General features: G+C 40.6%; 3 protein-coding genes across 6 annotated transcripts in view; 2 read left to right on the plus strand and 1 right to left on the minus strand.

Moving 5' to 3' along the window:
• The window catches only part of IPPK (inositol-pentakisphosphate 2-kinase), a 56,752-nt gene that overhangs the window by 4,614 nt on the left and 30,971 nt on the right, over positions 1-21,167 (plus strand). For 2 of the 4 annotated variants that reach the window (XM_075159323.1, XM_075159324.1), the window contains exon 1: positions 20,138-20,387. The exons of the other annotated variants lie outside the window; for them this stretch is intronic. In XM_075159323.1, coding sequence (XP_075015424.1) covers positions 20,307-20,387 — 81 coding nt within the window. In that variant the 5' untranslated portion in view covers positions 20,138-20,306. Of the gene's footprint in view, positions 1-20,137; positions 20,388-21,167 lie in introns of those variants that run through there. 4 annotated transcript variants of the gene reach the window in all.
• On the plus strand, positions 2,062-3,023 carry LOC142086358 (protein BTG1-like). The gene is made up of 2 exons (XM_075159337.1): positions 2,062-2,232; positions 2,388-3,023. The coding sequence occupies exons 1-2, from the start codon at positions 2,115-2,117 to the stop codon at positions 2,738-2,740; spliced, it is 471 nt and encodes a 156-aa protein (XP_075015438.1). The 5' UTR covers positions 2,062-2,114; the 3' UTR covers positions 2,741-3,023.
• On the minus strand, positions 7,164-20,308 carry LOC142086035 (uncharacterized). The gene is made up of 6 exons (XM_075158495.1): positions 20,225-20,308; positions 19,636-20,139; positions 19,109-19,145; positions 17,125-17,179; positions 14,341-14,418; positions 7,164-8,560 (listed from the first exon to the last, which is right to left on the minus strand). The coding sequence occupies exons 1-6, from the start codon at positions 20,306-20,308 to the stop codon at positions 8,479-8,481; spliced, it is 840 nt and encodes a 279-aa protein (XP_075014596.1). The 3' UTR covers positions 7,164-8,478.

Here is a 21,167-nt window from a genome sequence, read left to right on the forward strand (position 1 = left end):
AGCCCTTTTGTCTTGGTCCTGTTGCTTGCTATTAGAGGAAAGGGAGGGCAAGAAGTCGTAATTGTCTTAATTAAGTAACATCAAGTAAGGAGGTGCTACATGAGTTCTAATGTTGTCATACCATTACAAGTAATTTTGTCCAAATTGGATAGGAACTTGCTTTCTTGAAGTAGATTTAAACAGAATGAGTCTGAAGAAGTTTTAATTGTAAATGTAATGAGACTTTTATTTGAATATTTCAGCATATCAGGTGGCAGAATCCAGCAAAAATAAACTGTTGGGAGTGAACTGTAATTCACTAATAGTTTAATGAACAAACTGGCTGTCCTGCTGTTGCAGGTAACTGAGCTTTCCCCTGGGAACTCTTCCCGTGCGGAATGAGGTTTGGCTCTGTGATGAGCTGTTCTCTTGTACCCCTGTGATTACAAGCTTGATGATTTTTGACCCATAGACTAAAGGGACAGAGGTTTGGGCAAAGTTCCTGTAAATACTTTCTTTTGTAAATTCTAAACCTGTGTTAAACTGGCTCCTAGTAACAGCTAAAACATTAGCCAGACTGAGTTTTTTCTTTGCAGTTCTACTGATGAATTAATATTTTCTGGTAATATCTAAATAGCAGTAAAACTGGATCTAATTTTTAAAGGTCTGCAGACAAGGCTTTTTTTCTCCTCGTAACTCCCTGGATATGGCTTTTGCAGCTGGTGAAGTAGAGGTGGTGTCAGGTTCTTAAAGCTGAGAGGCAAGGAAGGTGGAAAGGATTAAGATGTGCAGTTGAGGAAACAAGATATTACTTAGTTTCCTCAAAGGTGAGATCCCTCTGAAGAAGGGGTCTTCTGGCTCTCGTGGCACATGGCAGGCCTCGGAGAAGAATAAAAGAGCGGTTAGCTCTCTTTTAACAAAGGAGAGTATAAAGTCTTAGAACCTATCCCACAGTGTAAAGAAATCAACATACTTTTTTTTCTTCCCTAAAGTGGGTTTAAGACACAAAACCAGTGAAGGAAGAAGATATATTTAAAGGAGGAAAAAGATGGTTAGGGCATTGCATGAACTTTTGAAAGATGACTGCTTTTTGAGAAATATGTTCATTTAGACTGCAGGCAGTCCTGGTGATAAAATCCTGATCTTGGTCACTGTTCTTGAAAAAAGTGATCGGTGGAATCGCAAACAGAACTTCAAGGTTGGGGGGAAAAGTTTGTGTTTAGTCTTTGAACTAGAAAGCTTTTTGTAAACTCGGGGAATCTTGGCTATACCCAACACAGCCGCTTTTAAAAGCTTTAAAATAGCCGAAGAATATTGTCACTCTTCCTGCACCGAGGGTGGGAAGGTCACAGCAGAGTCACATCGCTGATGCTGCCGTGAAACTCAGCTGGCACTTGGTTGCGTGGAGGAAGCGAGTCTGTTGGGTTATGGACAGAATTACTGTTTGGAGCTCTTGGGCAAACTGATTTGCTAGGACAACTGTTGTCAAGAGAAAACTTTTATTGTAAAGTGATGAATTGTAGTTATTCCTTGAACTCAGAGGCTCAGCAGTGATGATGCTGATGACTCATTAGCAAAGTTCCTTGTCTCAAACAAGCCATGTTCTTTATTCATCAGAATAACACTAGGTTTGTGCCAACACAAACTGTTCAACCAAACACTTCCACAGCTCTAACCTTCGTGCCCCACAAAAATGCTGCTCAGAGTCCAGCTGTTTGTGTTCCTCGTGGTGACCTGCAGGGCCAGCTGAGAAGCTTGATACTGGTGCAACGAGCAGGGTAACCGTCGCGCCTGCCTGGAGCAGGGTGAGTGACGGCGTGGCGGTCTGACGGCGGTGAGGACTGTGATGACATCAGCGGCACTGCTGACAGCCGGGGCGGGCGTGCCTCGCCCGCCCGCTCCCGCCCCTCGGCGGGCGGGCCCCGCCCCTCCGCCAACAAAACAAACACGGCCCGGCCCGCTCGCCGCCGCCAATGACGCCGCGGCCTGCCCGCCGGGGCGGGGCGCCGCCCTGTGATGCGGCCGTCGTGCGGCGCCGCCATTGGCCGGGGGCGTGGGGGCCGGGGCGGGCGCGGCGTCGCTGGCAGCGGGCCGGGGCGGCGGCGGCGGGGAGGTGCGCGCCGGCCGGGACGGCCATGAGGACCGAGATCTCCACGGCGGCGGCGTTCGTCACCCGCCTCCTGCGGGCCGCCGGCGGTATCGGCGAGGAGCAGCTGCGGTGCTTCCGGGAGTGCCTGCAGGAGGCGCTGCGCGGTGAGCGGGAGCGGCGGGAGCCCGCGCGGCGGGGGGGGCCGGCCCGGCCGGTCGCTGCTGCTGCTGCCGCCTCTGCCCCGCGGGAGGTCTGGCGGAGCGCAGCTGCGGTGGGGCTCGGGGGCCGCGGTAAAGCTGCTCTTTGTTCCCTCCCGCAGAGCACTACAAGCACCACTGGTTCCCCATGGTGCCCTCCAAGGGCTCCGGGTACCGGTGCATTAGGATCAACCATAAGATGGACCCCTTGATAGGAAAGGCAGCGGGGATGATTGGACTGAGCCACGAGAGACTCTTCCAACTCTTACCCAGCGAATTAACTCTTTGGGTCGACCCTTTCGAAGTGTCCTATCGCATAGGTGAAGACGGGTCTATCTGTGTCCTTTATGAAAGTCCCCAGCCTGGTGGGAAGACGACCAAATCGCTGGAGAGTAGGACCAGCTGTAAGGAGGAGTGGAGAATTGGCAGATCCAGCCCTTCCAAGAATTACAACATGATGACAGTTTCTAGTTAAAAATTGCTGTTCCTTGTACAATGATGTGTGTATCCCAATCTCATGGTAAACTTAGATGTGACCGAGATTTTTTGTTTTTTAGTTATTTTTGTCAGCCTATAGTCATTAATGTTGTAGTTGTACTGCCAAGTTCTTTGTGGCCAAGGGCTAATGTATAAAGCAGTTCTTTACACTGCATGTTACTTTCTGTAAATGCACTGTACAGTCAGTTGATGGTTTTACACATTTATATTTTCAAAGAAGTTTTGGCTATTTGTAATAAAAGCAATATTGTAGCACTCTTTATGATGGATTTTAGTCAAAATTAACACGTGCTAAAACATTCCTCAATTTGCAGAGCAATAACACGAAGTGGGGTGGGAAACATCTAACAAGCTGCACATAAATCTTTCCAGTGACTTGTCTGCACAGACTTCTCTCAGGGTCATTCAAGTTTGGCTGCAAGGCGCAAATCACAAAAATAACCCTTATTTTTCCTTTTTCAAAGCATGCATTTATTTGAGGGCTGGATTCCATCATGCCCCAACGTTTTGACAAAAAGAATTAGGGAATTAGTTTGTCTTGTTATTTCTAGTTATTGGAGTAGAACAATAAAGACGCTCAAACTGCTTTTGACTTGGTTTGGTGGTGGCTGTTCTTCCCCAGGCTTTTTACATTGCTCTCAAAGCTATTAGCTATTTCTAATCATCACAGATAGCTTCATGGTTAGAAAGGTGTAGCTCTGAACATTCATCTTTATTTCAGATCACTACGAAATGCTTAGTTTCAGAAAAGCTTGCTGGCTGTGTGTCTGAGTAGGGCTGAATAGTCTGTAGAGCTGTGTGGGGTTTTTTCAGTGTGTGTTGTATCAAACTGGCAGCAAAAGTACTCTTCCAACGGTTGATCTATTGCAAAAAATGTTTGAGTTTATTGGGAAGTAAAGTTTGCATTTAAAACTTCAACTTAAAACCATCTAGGAAGCCAGAGTGAAACACTGATCATCAATACTGTGTAACTACCTTGACTTTCCTGGAAGGTAAAAACCTGCTATTTCTGGCATTATATTAGTTCCTTCTCGTTTTGTCAGCGTCTCTAATACCAGTTTAGTAAAAGTATGAAATACAGTGGATTTGATGTAATAATAAAACTTTGTGTTGCTGGTTTATGTGAAGACTCTTAGTATTGATATTCCAGTAAGGAATTCAATTTACAGATACTGTAATTCCTATTCTAAGAAGCAGTGGCTTGTAATCCAGCTATAGAAGACTGCATACTGTCTGGCACTGCTGTTTTTTTGGTATCCTGGTGTTCGAGCACAGTTGAATACTTGATGAAAGAGAGCTTTGTCTAGTGTTAGTATGTCAGAAAAAAAAAATCTTGCACTATGTCAATAACACGGTAAAACATTTAGCAAAGGGAGGGGCAAGTCTGGGCAAACTGGAAAGGGTAGAACTCTAGTTCACATAAAGAGGGTTGGGTTTTTTTCTTTGTGTTAGAAAAAGCTGTGGCTTACTTTTTGCTGTTTGCCTTATCTTGGAGGCAGACTTGTCTAGTAATATTTGTTTAATCTGAATAAAATGCATAGTGCAATTTTTTTAGTAATTAAAACTTTGTAAAAATTGATTGTGTGTTTCTAGTCTATCAGTCCAATAAGTAAGTTTCTGGGTTACTTTAGCAAATGGGTGTTAAAGGTCTTGTGACAAACTGGTTTTTTACTATACAGGATTGAAAATCAGTTCTCACAACATTGTTTTATTATCTTGGGGAGATGGTAACACTTTTTTTTTTTCCCCTCTGATAGAATTGCCTGCACTGAATATCTATTTCCTTAGGACCTCTAAGGACATATTTGACACATTTGTCAGTAATTGAACAGAATAACTTTAAATCTGCTAAGGGTGAGATGCCGGCTTTGATTAAATTTCATTTGAAAGATAATCCGCCTTGCTGCACATTATATTAACAGCCTATCTGAAAAGATGTAGTATGAAGTTTTTAGCTTAACAGTAGATTTTACATAGCAGTAAACACTTAAAGTGAAATTAAATATGACTTGGGACATGGGGTATGATTTCCAGCTACTGAGTGTGGTTTGACATGAAGTAGGGTACAGCAGGTTTTTCAGATGTTCTTTTCTTGCCTGGTGTCTCGCAGCGTAAGAGTAGAAAAGAGCCTGGATTAGTCCAGCAATGGTGAATTCTGTTGCTTCTTATTTATTAATCCTACCATGTTCAATGGGATATTTCATACGTTATATAATATCATGTCTCAAGTGTCCTATGCTCTCTGCAAGTTTGATATTTATCATTGAACGGAACATTTTTGTTAGTGTAATTCAAGTTTAATTTCATATACTTAAGCTACAGGCATAGAGTTGAAGTTACTCTGCAGACAAGCAGGTGGAAGAGAAGGAGGAGCTTGAAGAAAACCCACTGAAGCAAATAAAATACTTGAGCTGCAAGTAAATACAGCGTAATATCTGTGACATCTAGAACTACATTCCATTGCTTTAAAAAAATGTCAAAGACCTGCTAACTGCACAAAGGCTGTTCTGAGGGAATAGAGCTCTTGGTAGTAAGCCAGGGAGGCTGTTATTTGGAGGAAGTAAATAAAATTAACTTTGTGTTTTCCCTAAAAGGTGCTAAGTTTTGCATTCTGCCATTGCAACAAACAAGCCAAAATCTTAACATATTTAAAATTATGTACTTGTTGCACAAGACTGACCGCATCTCATCAGTCATGATTTAGAACAGAATGGTTTGGATTCTATAGGAAGGATAATTGCATGCTAGCCTCCTTGAAGCAGTAAAAATACATGGAGGAAGGGTATATTTGTTTGATCTCATGCCTGTTTGTATGAGGATGGGTTAACTGTTGGATAAGTAAAACTGAAGGAAGAAACATTTATAGAGGGGGGAAAAAAACATACATTTGCCTGTTTCTCCAAAATGTTGCCTTGCTGCAAAGACAATTAAATAACATTTGTCTTTTTGAGTTGTAAAATCTAAATGAGACAGAAGGTCCCATTAGTTTATACAGTCTGACCACTTATGTGCTGCAATTCCTATATATTGCACCCCTGGCTCGTTACTTGCACCTAAGAATACAGAGGTGTATAGTTTTGATCTGAAAACTTCAAGAGGTAAGGGTGTTGTCTGCATTTGTTTCAGATTCTATTACCTTTAGTGTTAGGTAAGTTCAAATCTGAAATTTGGTGTGGTTTTTAAGTTTAATTTCTAAACATCAGTGTCTCTATTTCTTTATCCTCAAGATGAAAGGCCTTTTAGTATGGCGTCTTGTATGCACTTTATGCTGCAATCAGATTAAGTCTGTTATTTATTTAAAGGATTAAAAAGATTAAGCTTTTCAAGTTTGAGCATAAATCATTTTCTTTTAACTGGGTTTTACATACATGCTTTCTGCAAACATTCATTCCATTTTTTAATATGTGCATGAGAACATGCTCTCACAAAATGAGTGCAGTGAACCAACTGATCTGGATCACACCGTTCCCACCATTATTTGTCATTCTGTTAGCACTGGCGGTGCTGTGATTTTCACTTCACTGAGAACAATGTAAAATTGCTTCAGATCTAGTACTGACATAATTGCTAAATATGAGGTCTTTCACTTAATTCATTTTTAATTCATCTAATGCATTTCTCACTGTGTTATTTTTATTTTGTCTAGAATGCCATGTGTTTTAGGTGAAGTGCTTTATAAAAGCCTAAATAGTTAGTGTTATTGTAATTACTCACACAAAGGACAAACCCCAGGTTTGTTTAACAGGATAGCTTTTCTATAAAACAATGTTGACTGGCATTAATGGTATTGTTCTCCTTTTTAATTATACTTCTTCTTATGAAGTGAATTAATGCTTCATTAATTAACCTCCTTTTTACATTTAATCCATGATTGAAAGTGTTCTAACTCTCCTGCAATTATTAGTTGTTACTCTTTTATATCCGGATACCTCCTCTGGAGAAATTTTCTAGCTATTCCCACATGCATCGGAAATAGATATCAGGGTCCTGCTGATATCCTAAGGCAGTTCTCTTGGGCATTTTTCTAGACCTTGTGGTTATGTTTTTCCTTACGAAATCCTAAAAATTATTGTCTTGATGTTATCTGGTTTAGTCATGAGTATATAGGAAGTATTTCATTATCCCCATGTAATACAAAGTTATCCGCATTATCAAATACAGATAGGTAATATTTATTGAACACTTACAGCTTTTTGCCTCATTTTAGCAATTTTACAGTCTTTATCTTTTCAGTACTAGAATTCATTTATGTGCTGATGTATCTTAAAAGGTCATTGCCTTTGCATAGCTGTTTTTCTTAGCTATTTTAACCATGGATTTTCCTTTCATGTTTTTAGCTTCCTTCAGACTTTTTTTTTTAACTTCACAATAATCCATGTATCTTGGCTTTTTTGTTTCACTTTTTCTTTTTTTTTTTTTCCTCCTTACTGGTACGGTAAGGGGTGTGACTCAGAACTTTGATCTCATCTTAATTTCTGCCTTGTGTTGCATCGGTGTGGCATCGCTACAGTCATCAGTTTGGCTTTGTGCAATTCCTCCAGGCTAACGCATATTGCCATGGCAGAGTGGGAAGACTTCTATTGTTGGGTTAATAGAGGCATTCTGGTTCTTGAGTAGTAAGGTTGATACTTTTTACTGTCACCACACTTACATTTTATAAATTATTTTTTCTTGTGGTGCCAGAATCACTCTTGGTAATTTTTATGTTGTAAGAGTAATAGGCCCATCTATTTTCATTGTTTTCTTGCTGGAAACTGAATTTATTCCAGTAATAACAAGTGATATTTTTCTTTCCATTATAAGGCTATGTAAAATTTTCATTGATAAGTAAACTGCTGATTTTAGCTTGTAATTTGGGTAACTTCTTGGGGGGGCAATATGTTTTAATTGAAATGGAATTGCATGAAAGAATCTTTCATCTGGGAGAGTCAGTTTGCACTGTGAGATTCAGCTGCCCCTCGTTTGCAATCAGTATGACTAATAGATCTCTAAAAAGTGTCAGGAAGCAATGAGAATGCAAATTAAATTGTGATTTGTGACAAACTTGGTTTTATCATTATTTTAAACTGTTGGCCCCCAGATTATTGATGGTAATATTTGTATAGCCTCATTAGCAGAAGAAGCTATATATTATCAGTTATTCTCCCCAGTGGTTCTTAAAAATCCAAAGAAACAAAAACTGTAAAAGAAGATAAATGTCTGTTCAGCTAAATTAAACAACAAATCAGTCTTGAGTCACTGAAAGACAGAGTTGCAGATATCTCTCCTGATAAAATAATTCTGTTGTGCTTTAGTAGGAAGAAGAAAAATTATATCACAAAATGGTTCTATAATGTTTCAAGCAAACCTTTCATGCTAAATAAATACCCAGCTTAGAAAAATAAGTTTGTAATCCTGGAGATATGCCAAGTATGAAAGTTCATCTTTGAAACAGACCACATTTTTAAAAGAAAAATGCATGTACAAAAGTATAAATGCAGTTTTTGTAGATGCTGTGATGCAGCAGCTTTGAATATGAACTTTCTAGAGCATAAACTCTTACAAACTTTATTCATAGTTCAGTAGTAGCAAGTACAATCAACTTTGTAACGCAATTCTTACTATAGAGTTTTTGTGACTGCAGTATGATATTTGGGACGATGCAGTGTAGAGCCCAGTCATGCAAACTGTTGTTAAATTGATCATCTTCCACAGTTGACATTAGTGACTTTGGCTTCAGATGACTGATATTACTTCTGTATACCATTCCCAGGATTGTCTGGTACATGAATGAAGAATGAACAAACACGAAAGAAAACTGAGGAAAAAGGTAGGTTGTAGCAGAAAATACTTCTTAAACTGCCTGAACACTGAGCTCCGGTTGTTCCAGTAGTTCTAGGTAGTCAGAAGAGAATGCTGCACAGAAGCAAGGTCGTCGTATCATTAAACTACTAAACTTTCTTCATTTTACACTGAGTGCCAACATGGTACTTGCTTTCTTCCACTGGGGCTCTGAGGAAGAAAGGAACTTGCCCATTATTTATAAATATTTATGAATATTCACAAATACTTAGAAATTAGTTATTTGCAAGGCCTAAGCTTTATTTTGCATGCTGCATACAAGTGAGTAAAATACTAATGAGTATTCCTAGTGTACAACAATCTTTACATGCAATTCTATTTTAATAACCATACATATGTATGATATGAATATGCAATTGACGCTTTGCACTAGTCCCCTATGTATTATTTACACAGCATCAGTAGCATCAAAACAGCATAATGTGAAAGTTTCTCTTGCAAATGTGCAATCTGAGGGTTAGATTTGCATAAAGGCACATGTAGGAATGATGGAAAAGAATATCAACTATAGTGGTTTATGCTTTTATATATTCTTGGAATGGATTACAACAAAAGCTGACCCCTTAGACTTGCTTTCTCTTACTCTGTGAATTTGGATTATCATGTGTTGTTAGGAAGACTGTATTTCTAAGGTTGCAGAAGTATAAACGAAAACAGAATTCTTCTAATGTGTATGATGAGATAACATTTTATCTAGTGCTCAAAACGATGCGTTACTCATACAAATCCTTTCTTCTGGGAAGTATGCTGGGGTGGTTTTCTGGGTATACCAGAGGTCATCAAATGCACATCTCACTTGACTGCATGTTAGAGGTTGATACAAGGGTTTTGTCAAAGGGTTTTTCCTCTGGGGGAGGAAAAAGATGTACAAATGTGTTGGGAGAGGGTCATCTTGTTCTTTTTGCCCCCCGGTGTGATGGGCTCATACTGAAACCAAAGGTGTTAAATATTTTGATGTGGATTTTGAGCTATTTTTTCAAGTGGTTGAAGTATGCATGCTAGGACATCAGTCAAGAGTAATTAAATACGTATTTGAATTTAGTAGTAGTGCTGAACATTTAGTGTGGAGTTAGGTATTTTGATGGATGGAGGTTTTGCTGAATAAAATTAATTCAGAATCATGAACTGCAGTATTTATGGAACACTTGATTTTATCATTAGTCTTTTCACTAGATGATGTTTAGCTAGTATCTCTGACAGTCTTCGGATTTTTTTTGCAATGACTCAATGCTCAATTTTAAGTAAGAGAAAGTTGTTGCTTCTATATAAGTCAGTAGAATTACTCCTATGTTTAACATTGAAAGCCTTTGGCTCAGGCCTAGATGAACATTTCAAGCACTTGCACTGTTTAACTGAGTCATGGAGCTCCTTTTAGTTTCTGAAGTATCGAATGAAGATTTAATTGTAGCTGAAACCTTAGCTGTTCTGTCTGTGAGTCGCTTCACCAGAAGAGAAAATGGTTTGTCTGTGTTAAGAGTGTCACAACTGTATATGTGCGTGCCATATGTCTTGATGGTATATTCAGGGAAAGATGTGTGCATTTTCTAAAATAAACTTGTCTTTTTTTTCCACAAGCCTTTAACATATTTTTCTAAATGTATTCTAGTAAAAGAATGTATTCTAAAACACTGAACATTGAACACTCCATGGAATGAAAACCGAAATAAGAAGTCTGGTAGCAAAAGTTTGCTGAAGTTAAAGGGCTTCTTTGTAGCTGTGATCCAGAGTACGCTGTGTGTATCTCAGCTTACTTGACTAGAAATCGGAAGAAAAGCACATATGAGACAATTTCTTGTTGCCCTCTCCTCCTCCCTTCTCACCTTTCTGTGGTTTCTCTGTCCTTCAAATAATCTTTTCTCGTTAAATTTGCTAAACCTTTGCATCAACATGAAATGAAAAGAGATTAATGCTTGTTTATTGGCAGACGACAAACGTAAGAATTGGAGTAGTAACCAGCACTGGATTAAAAAGGGAAGATCAATCAAGAGCTTTTATAAGGCATTTTTTTCCAGCCTTATTACAGCTCTTTTGTTTTCGTACCAGATTGGCGAGTGTAACACTATACTGCAATGTACCTTTTGTATTCTGTTCTTAGCGGCAATAGTATTTTAAATGGCCTGGAAGTTACTTTTGCAAATAGAATGATCTGTTGCAGTATCACTTCACAAAGATCCATAGTTGGGAATATTGAGATCTGGTATCAGCTTTGTTACCTAAGTGTGGGGGTACGCTTTTGAAAAAAGTTACCTGTAACATATGCAGCATATCAGACAGGATCCTAAAAAGTCTCATACATTTTTTTTCCATTCTTTCTGCTATATATGTTTTAGAATACATGCATTTTTTACAGTAGTTGTTTCCTTTGATGATTACTTCAGTATTTCTGAAGATTGGATTTTTTGAGGTAGCAGTGCTGAGTTATTGTTCTTCTAGTAACTTATCTCCTGGTGTGGTTCATTGCCTATAAACTAATTATTTAACGTGTTGCTGTAATGAACTGCATATTATTTCTACTGCTTCAGACACCTAACTAAACAAAGTAAAGCTGGAGTTCCATTTTCAGCAACAGCGTCTAAGCTTTATGCCTGTATCTACAGCTAGTTTTGTTCTTTCTTAAAGCTGCTAGAGAATTAGTAGCCCTAAAATACATCCTTTGGTCTTTTTCCCAGTAAATCTTTTTCATTTATAATACAGTTGTCTCCTGTTTTATGCGTAGTTTCCAATTTTTAACCCTTTTTCCACAAATATATACTGAAGTCTTTAATTGGCATTTGATCATCTTTTTGTTTGAAATTCATTGAGTTTCTCCTATGTTTCCCTCTATCCCCCCCAAAATTTGTAAGTGTTCTTTTCATATCTGAATTCATGTGGTTGTAATCAAACTGTTCTCCATGTTTTCCAGTATTCCTCTTTCCTATGTGTGTCACATCTGTTGTACATTTGTGCCTGGCCTCGTACCTTGCATTGGTGACTTAACTCCCTGGCTTGACCTTGGACTGCCTCATCACTACAGGTGGCCTGGCAATCACCATCCCTGGTCACTGTCACCAGACCTGCTCTGCTCCTCTTGCTCAGGTGCTGTAGGACTGCTCCTCTTAATGCTGTGCCTTGCTGGGGTGCCCTGCTGTCACCCCGGCTCCTGGCTAGCCTTCCCTCGCAGCGCAGCTGCTCTTGCTCGCTCCCTGACTGCTACAGCGCAGCTGGGGCAGGGGCAAGGACCTGAGCTGATGTGCAGCTCCCGAGCCAGCAGCAGAGGTCCAAATGTGGCTTCTTGCAGCTGTACCTCATCTGGCTTATCCACCAGGTCCAAGGCCACGCAGCTGTGCTGCATCAGAGCTGCACCTACACTTCTGGGGGGCTGGGGAGAGCTTGCAGAGGAGGATGATAAAGATGGATGGATGCTGGTCAGAGTTATTGCAGCCTGTTGATGCACTCAGGGCCCTAAGTGCAGTTTATCTGTAAGAGCAGGTAAGGAGGAGGGACACTTTAAGAATATATGTAACTATCTGGGGTTTTTTTGTTGTTCTTGTTTTTTAAATTAATGTTGTAAGAATACTGAGACTGCAAAGTCAGTCACTCGGAAGGTAGCTCATGTAATATTAATGTGTACATTAGCAGAAGTTTAGATTTTAATCTCATTGAGACTAAAAAGACAGCAAAAGATACATCCTTAACTTCAGGGTGACCTGTTATTCCATACTGTTTCCCACTAAATTCTCCATGATTGATTCAATGGTAATGCTTCTTAATAAAGAGTGTAATCGTTAATGACATAAACCAGCATATTTTTCAATAATCTTCTTTCAGAAGTTTTTAAAATTAACTTTTTAAACAAAAAAAGAACAGCAAAAATGTCCATCAAACACATGGAATAGCTGATCAGGAACACTATGAAGTTTCAGTAAAATTACAAGAAACTTAAAACTAAATAATGGAAAGTCTTTGAGCAATCTCTTTAGACATGTCTGTCTATATTAATGAACAGGAGATAGAAAGTAGATTCAGAGCTTCTCCTTTTAATTAATTATCTAAGACCTCCAATCATCTGAGGATGTGTGCAAATGTTTTTGCTACTGCTATACTATATAGTGCAACAGCAAAAAAAACCCAAACCCCAATCCTGTATGAGGTATGGGAGATGTAAGTGGAGAGGGAAAAAAAAAAAAACCTAAGTATTAACCTATGCATAGATACCTGATAGTGTCTCCTCAAACCAGCAGATGAGGCTGTTTCCCACTACAGCTAGTTTGCAACACTGTAAACCCCTGGAAACCTGTAACTGTGTGACAGACAAAGTATTAATATTGATCAATTGGGTTCTTACAGAAGAGCAATTTACAGTTTTTATGTTTATCATCAGTGCTGCTTTTCAGACACATCCAGAAGTAAAGTAGATCAAGCAATTATGTGAACAGCTTTAACTTCCTTTTTGCAGTGCAAACTGAGAAAATGGAAAAACAGCCCATTTTGTTCATACAAAAATATACCTACCTTCTAATAAGTAGTTCTGAGATTTACCAATCTCTTTCTGTCTCTTGCTCTCTGTCTGATATTGATAGATTTGCTTTGTAAAACCTAGTGCTCCCCGAGCCTCATGAACTGAATCATATTTAAAAAAAACCCCAACAAACATTTGTGTCTATTACTTTTCCTGCTTTTGTCAGATTACTGACAAAATTTCCAGATTTTTTTTTCTAGCTGGGGGACAAATATTATAATTTAAATTATTTTTGGTCTGTCTTTGTTTTGTGTTGGGTAGCAGGATTGCTTTAATGGATTTAAACTAATTATGTTTCTAGTAGCTACAAGTATATCTTTTCTCACTCTTCAGGTATGATTTTGTAAATGTCTTTTTTTTGCACTCTAACTTAGTATCACAGATTCATAAATAGGTTCAAAACCAGCCATCAAGTAGAACATCAAGGTATATTTTTTGAATCTATACATTCATGCCACATGGATTTGTACCTTCCAAGGTGCCAAGCCTTGTGTGAGAAGGAGCTTCACTGCTCTTTGAGCCTGATTCTGTTCTAAGAAGTGCAGAATTTGATCTAGAATTTATGCTCGCTAAGTCATCTTAAATTTAATTCCTCAAAAAGCCTGACTTGAGAGACCTAGAACATCTCTATATATTTTGGTGTATTTATTTTCCTGTCACTGTTAGGAATAGTTCTTCTTTTCCAAGCAATTTGGGTTGTTTGTTTTTTTTTTTCCAGAAATCTATTGGAAAGGTGTGAGGTATATACTTATTACTCATATTTATGTTTTTGTTCCAAGTGAGATACTTTCATGAAGATTTTTATTGCAATGGCTATTGTTTTACACTTGGTTTTGGCAAACATTCAGTCAGGAAGATCTCATAATCACTTGTTAGATAGCCACTTAATTCCAGCTTAATCAAGAGAATTGTAGATTGTCACCTTTGAAGTAGCTGTTTTAAATCAATAAAGCATAGTTGAGTGGCATGCTTTATCACTGATACTCTGAGAACGCAGGTCATTTCAACTCCCTTTTAACATGAGTAGATCTAGCAGTAAAGGGAAGGCAGAAATCTAATACGTGTTTTTCCTGGAGAGAGGAAAAAACCCAACAAAAACCAAACAAACAAAAAAACCAACCCAAAAACCCTCTAAGTGACAGCTCATGGACTACTCAATGAATGATATAGTTCTCTCTCCCAAAACATTTTTTTGGTGATGTACTCTCTACTGCTTTTCAAAGCACACCCAGAAATACCTGTTCATTCTGTGCGTTGTCTTCTTTCCTTGAAAGGGCCCCTGCACGTTCATCCTGCTAGGAGGTTCTGCAGCACTGCTAAAAGTACAGTTTCATAATTAGCTTAATCCGGTCTGAGAATGAGCTAGCCACAAAACAGCTAATCCTGCACTCCCCGCTGGTTTTGGTTGTGTTCCCATTCCTTGTTTAATGATGGCTGGAGGACTTGTGTGGCTACGCAATGTGTCACACCGGTTTGCTGAGTCAACTAAAGAAAAAAAAAGGGGGGGGGGGAATCCCACCGAAGAAAACTTGACCATTCATTTGATGAATAATCTGCTCTAACTGCCACATGGGTGTAAATGTGCTAAGGGCAATGTGAAGAGAGGGCACAGGAATATACAGCCAGATTTGAAAAGGAGAACAAGATCGCCCTTTTGAGATAGCATACTATTTATATTAGCTTCTCTGCTTGTGAAACTGCATTATATCTGTGTTTATGTATTGGAGATGACACATAACCTGAGGTTTAAAATTTGAGAAAATGTCTCTTGAAAATATAGGTTCTGTTCATTGATTTCAATCATGATGAATCCAGTAAACTGGGAGTTGGTTGGGGGGGGAGCATTCATTTTGTATGCTGCCATTTGAGTACAGAGATCACTCCAAAATTATTAGCACTACAGCCAATAAAATGTGTTGTGTATGAATTTAAGGAATTATGTCTTTTAAACTGTTTGATAGCTGTGTTGGGGAACATAAATATGAATTTATCAGTAAGTGTACAAAAGAAACTGCTGCTCAGTCCTTCTGTGGCATCTCCAGATTGTTAACGCAGTTTGGTGTTTCTGGGTATAAACTGAAACGTAACTTGTGACCAGTTTACGTCAATTTGTAATTTATCTTCTGGAGACCTTGTACTCTGTGAACTAAAAGTTTTAACGGGGAAGGTTTCAAGGTTTTCCACAGAAGTGCATTGCCAAATGATGGCAGTTTAGCTGAAAACTAGATTAACATACGTGTTCTCTTCCCTATTTAAAGATGATCACACAGGGCTTGTGTCAATAAGAAGTTTAAGATGTGCTCTCCTTCAACCATTAACTGGTCCAAGGACTAAATGCAAGGTTAGGGTATGTTGATGATATGAGACAATAAGGTGTTTTCCCGGGGCACTTATATGTTGCAAGAGGGTGTTTGATCATGAGCGAATGGTGTAACATTAACAGCAAAGTATCTGCAATAAGAAGTGTTAGCCTGTCCTGAGAGCAGCAAAAATATTGCTTCTACGTGACTTCTGACCAGGCTGCTGAGTCTGCTCTGGTAGTTTGCTTTCACCTCTTTATGTAAAGAGCATTTTGTTTTCCAGTCGCTGGTATGTCACTTAATACAAGGCAAGACCTAAAAGCTCTTTATCCCCTTCATCTTTCCTTCCTTGCCCACAGGATTAAAGGCTGTAAGAACAGACTTTAAGGAGGTGCTTAGATGGGGTTGGTCTTGTTCCATTCTGCTTTAATACCCTGGTAAAGCTACTAGGAAAACAGTTTTTCGTTTGTTTGTTTTTTTGGGTTGCCCTCCCCCCTGCCCCGGTAATTAATTGTATTTTTTTCTCAATAAATGTTCAGGACTCCTGTGCATGCAAAACAGTATTTAATTATCTTGTCTGTGCATAAAAAATATTGTCTATCTTGGCAATTCTTTGGAGTTACATATACTGTATGGAGAAGTTGTTATTTATGCTGTGCCTGTAACTTAATTTCCTCCCTCAGTCTGTATGTAGCAATTAAACCTCTTCGTAGTTATAATGTCTGTTTATTCGCATCTGTGGTTATTGATGGCTAGGTAATTTTGTGCAAGCTCTTGTCTGTTAACAACATATATGTGGCTTTATCTTCATTGACCTTAAGTCACCTTTCTTGTGACTTACAGTCCTATTCCTGAAGCCACTGACTTGCTTAGTTTCTAAAATATTTTATTGTGGTTCGAAGTACCACATATGCTTTCTAAAAAAGCCATCAAATTACACACTCCAGTCCTATTCTGATCTTTCTTCCTTTGTTGGGTCAGTGTTTCTCAGTCAGTCCGAGATGGTGACATGACAGTTGGAGCATGAGATTTCCTGCATTTCTAGTATGTGTATGAAATTACATAAACCATGGATTCAAGAAAAAAAAAAAACATGGTATGGAGTAGTGGTATCATCCTGATAATAGAAAAAAAAGCAAAGCTTTAAAATTTTAATGAGGTGTGAGTCCCACAAGTATACTCCATTTTTCATGGTCTGAGTATAATAAAAATATAAACATGATAATTGCATCTTTTGAAAACTGAAAATGGTGCAGTAGTTTAAAAAAAACAGTAATAGTATTTTGTGGCACAATTTCATTGTCGTATTATCATGTCCATTCAATATTTTTGGACTCACTGCCGTGAATTTGTGATTTTTAAACCTGATTTCTCCAGGCAGACATTTTTGGGTCCCAGGATAGGATCTTTTGGGTCATGCTTACTCTTTTCATAAAGAGCAAAATATCCTCTCCTTTATAGAAGCCTTTCATTTTAGGAACCTGGAGAACTAAGGTAGCTACTATCACAAAAATCCTTCTTATAAGCTTACAAGGCCTTTGTATTATTGGCACCTAATTTTATCGTGAGTCTCAAGTAATGCTTTTTTTTTCCTCAGATCTGAATTTATAGCCATCAGAATATTAACAAGAAATACTCGCCTGATTTTTTTTTTTTTCCCTTCCTCAAAGTGCATAAGTGAACTCTTTTTACCATTTCATTCTTATTCCCTGGTAAACTCACAAGCTGTAGAAGATAGCATCTGTCAGAGTCCAGTGTTGATAGCTCTGGGGCATGCCTGGGAAAAGGACACAGCAAAGGTTTAGAGCTGAAGTTGGGAGAGGAATCGTGTTTTGGTGGGCTCTGGCAGAGTAATGATCTGTGTAACAGGCATGACCCGGGGAGCCGGCATGAATAAACTGAAGATGTGAACCCAGCGCCACAGTTTAAATGCCATTTAAAAACAAGCAAAAACTACAGACATGGGATGATAGAAGATAGGGCAGGAAGAAATTTTATATTAGTTAATGTATTGTTGCCTGTTATCTTTGTGTAAAGGCACAGGATGGCTATTTTCTCATTTTTTGTTGCAAATCCGTTTGACAATAGCCTTATGTGTCAGTGTTTTACTCGCTTATTCTTCATGTCATATGATATGTGATCTTGGGCCACTTTATCTTTTGTTTGAGAATATCTGCGCAGTTAAGTACCCACTGATTTAAAATCTAGATTATTTACTTTAATTTTTTTTTGTATCTCCAATGCTGATGAGTCCCAAGAAGCAGGAATCGTGGCATAAAGCATTGCCACCCGGTGCAGTAGACAAAAAGAAATGTATTTCAGGCCTGTGGTGCTCTCCCGACTCCTTCACGTTACATCAAAAAAGAAATGGTGAGGGGATTAAGTGGGAGCTGTAGAACTGAAGGTATGATTACCTTACGCATTCCTGATGCGGTTTTAAGCCAGCTTATTTACATACTAAAATACCATAGAACACCTGGTCGTCTACTGCGATCCTCAAATGGATTTTGAAGGTCGCTGAGCTCTGTGCTAGCAGTCCTCAAGGTACCTCATTAAAACCAATCCAGGTATGTCCACATAAGCTGTAGTTACACCACAAGACAGGAATGTTTGTGGAATTCCAGTTAAGCAATACTTCAGCATCATTAATGGCACAAAAGCTTAAGATATTTCAGTTCAAGCACATTATAGGTAATACCTGAAATGAGTAATATTTAAAAACTGATTATGCAGAGAGAAATGATACGTTAATAGGCTGTTGTCCCTCCAGTTTCCAAGTTTTACCAATGTGTTTTCAGAACACCTCCGCAAGGTGCCCAAGTGGTAGTTCTGCACCATGGAATGATGGAGGAAGAGGTGAAGAGGGGAAGTGACTTGCTAGAGAGGGGGACTATGTTGAAACCTGGGTGTTTACCCTTGCACTCAGAACCTCTACTTTATTTTTTTCCTCTGTAGATGTACGTTTTTCAGAAGACTGATTTGAGACAAATTAGCTTTGCCATTGCAAGCCAATATATTGATACTATTTGCTGTTGTATTTCTCCACGTAAGCCTAGTAAGTGTCCACATACTATTTCTCTGAAGTACAGTTAATTTTTAATGCAAGCATTGTAAAATACCACAATCTTATCCACAGTCCTGAGTGAAATTTCTTCATAACACTTTTGGTAAATCAGGATAGTATGGTAAATTCTTGTACGTTTTATATATTCATTTGTTGTTACACAACATAAAGAAACTTTGCAAACACAGGTAACAGAAACATACTTTAAATACCCCTCTGTCATTATTTTCATCTTTATTAAGTGGCCAAAGGAGCAGGGATTCACACTTGCTTTTTCATGTAGGCGCCTATAAGATAATGTTAAATAAAAAGGAAAAGTTAAGTGCTTATCAATCAGTATTTTGGCAAAAAGAAAGTATAACTTGTTTAACCCTCATTTTTTTTTTAAAGTTCTAGTGAAATTAGACTATAAATGATTTAAGTTACAGCACCACACACATTTAAAAAAAGGATCAGTGACTCATTGCAGATTTATGCAGGTGTTATTTTCAGCCTTCTAAGTGCATCTTCTCTTTCCTTTAAAAATAAAAAGGCATCATTTTCTTTGACTTTTTTAAAAGACTGTAATAGAGTCAAATTTGGCTACTATCCAAATTATACAAATGTTCATTATACACAGGAAAACTTGCAAGTGTTGGTTACCTTCTGACGTGTCAGTTTGGCTACTGTCATGGAGTGCCTTGTGAGGAAGAAAGAGAAGAGGGGGAATTTCAGAGAGCCCTTAGTGGTGATTTTATAATGGTGATTCAAGGATAAGTTTTGCTGTTTGTAGTCAAAACTCATAGAGATAAAATTGACTGGATTAAGGGATCTAGAATTTAATCTTGTGTTTGTGATAGGATTTTGGGTATTTAGATAATTTGTCTTAAATTTACTGCACATTATATACGTGTATATTGATATATAGAGATGTGTGTGTTGAGGTACTTCGAAACTATATTGAACCATATTGATAACAGTGAGGAAAACAGCTTAATGTTTTAGTAAATTTTTAAAGAATGTCACTGTATTTTCATATTTATGCTTGTAACATCTCTATTAGGTATTTGAAAGACCTGGTGTGTTAAAGCACAAAGTTGTTCAGAGACACACTGACTACAGGAGCAGACACTAGAGTTGGTGCTTAGATAAAGTCTGTAGCCTTAAAAACAGCCTTAGCGGAGTTTTACCTGTAGGGGTTTGTTTCCTGCTATTTTTTTGAGTGTTTGATCATCCGAGTAACCTGTTGCAGGTGCAGACTCGTTTTCCACAGCGCGGCACCTGAGTACGTTATCTGGGCCAGAAGCCCCAGGGCGCACAGAGAGCACTCCGGCTCCACGTCGTCGTTTCTGGAGGAAGATGCTTTTTTTCCCCCAGTTCTGCTCGGCGGCCTCCGGAAGCCGGCCCCAAGGCGGTGCGGGGCGGGCGCCGTGCACGACGCAGAAACGGAGCCAGTGCCCAGGCCCCGGCGCCTGGAGCGGTGCGGGAAGGCCGCGGGGCCGGAGCCGGCCGCTCTGGCTGTGGAAGGGGCGCCTGAAGGGCCTTTCCCAGGGCTCCGCCGCCGGAGGTGAACGAGGAGAACCGGAGCTGCGGGGCGCTTGCGGGCCGGGGGCAGACCAGCTTCCCGCGCCCCTCCTCTGCGGCCCTTCCTTTCTGCCCGGCTCAATGATGGCGGCGGGCGGAGCTGCCCAGCGCTAAGATGGCCGGCGGGCGGGCGCGCGCGCGCGGCGGGCCGGTCCGGCGGAGGGCGGGACTTCCTGCGGCGGGGCGGTGCGCAGCCGCGATGGTGGAGGCGTGAGCGCGGCGGGCCGGCGGCAGGGACCGTCCCCACGGGGCGCGGCGGCGGCGGCCCGGGCCGGGCATGGAAGTGGAGAAGATGGATGAGAATGAATGGAAGTACCACGGGGAAGGCAACCAGAGCCTCGTCGTCTCCCACTGCCAGGTGTGGGGGGGGGACTGCGGCGGGTAACGGCCGGCGGCGCGCGGGCGCCCCTCCCCCGCCCCGCCGGGCCCGCGTGAGGGGGCGCCGCCCGCGCCCTCGGGGACCGGGGCCGCGCCGGGGTCTCCGCGGACCGGCCGGGAGGGCGGGGGTCCCCGCGGCCCTGCCCGCGCCCGGCGCGGTGCCTCCCCGGGTGTGTGCCTCCAGGTGCTCGGGCCTCGCCCGCGGCGGGAGCGGCCGCCGGCCCCACCGCCCTCCCCTGCCTTCTCTCCCGAAGTAGTCTTCCATCCCGGACGCGGAGCGTTCGGCTGCTGGCCGGAGCGTGCGGGGAGGTCGCGGCCGTCCTTTGGGAGCGACCAGCGGGCGTTGTGCTTGGTTCCCTCTGACGGGTTGTGTGGGTCGGGCAGGAGCAGTAGTGAAGGAAAGCAGCTGGTGACTAGGCAGCTGTCGGTGGGAACGGGAGCTGCCAGGAAAAGTACTAAACATTTCCATTTTCTATCATAATACCCTTTTCTGTCATTCCCTTTTCTATCATACGTGTGACAGAATAAAGAAATCTGGAGAGGAATGTTTCTCCTTTTGTCACTGACTCTTTTCTCGACAAGAGTTTGAACGCTTGCTGCGGCGCCGAAGTGGGACTGCAGAACACAATTCCGGTTTCTGGCTTGGCCGTAGACCTCTGCGTGAGTGGGCCGGTCGTTCCGGCCCTGTGCTTGGATTTACCCTTTGGGGGGTTTTGGTTGGGGTTTTTTGGTTTTGCTTTGTTGGTTTGGTTTTTTAGTT

Source organism: Calonectris borealis, chromosome 10, assembly GCF_964195595.1.
Source record: "Calonectris borealis chromosome 10, bCalBor7.hap1.2, whole genome shotgun sequence".
Taxonomy (NCBI): domain Eukaryota; kingdom Metazoa; phylum Chordata; class Aves; order Procellariiformes; family Procellariidae; genus Calonectris; species Calonectris borealis.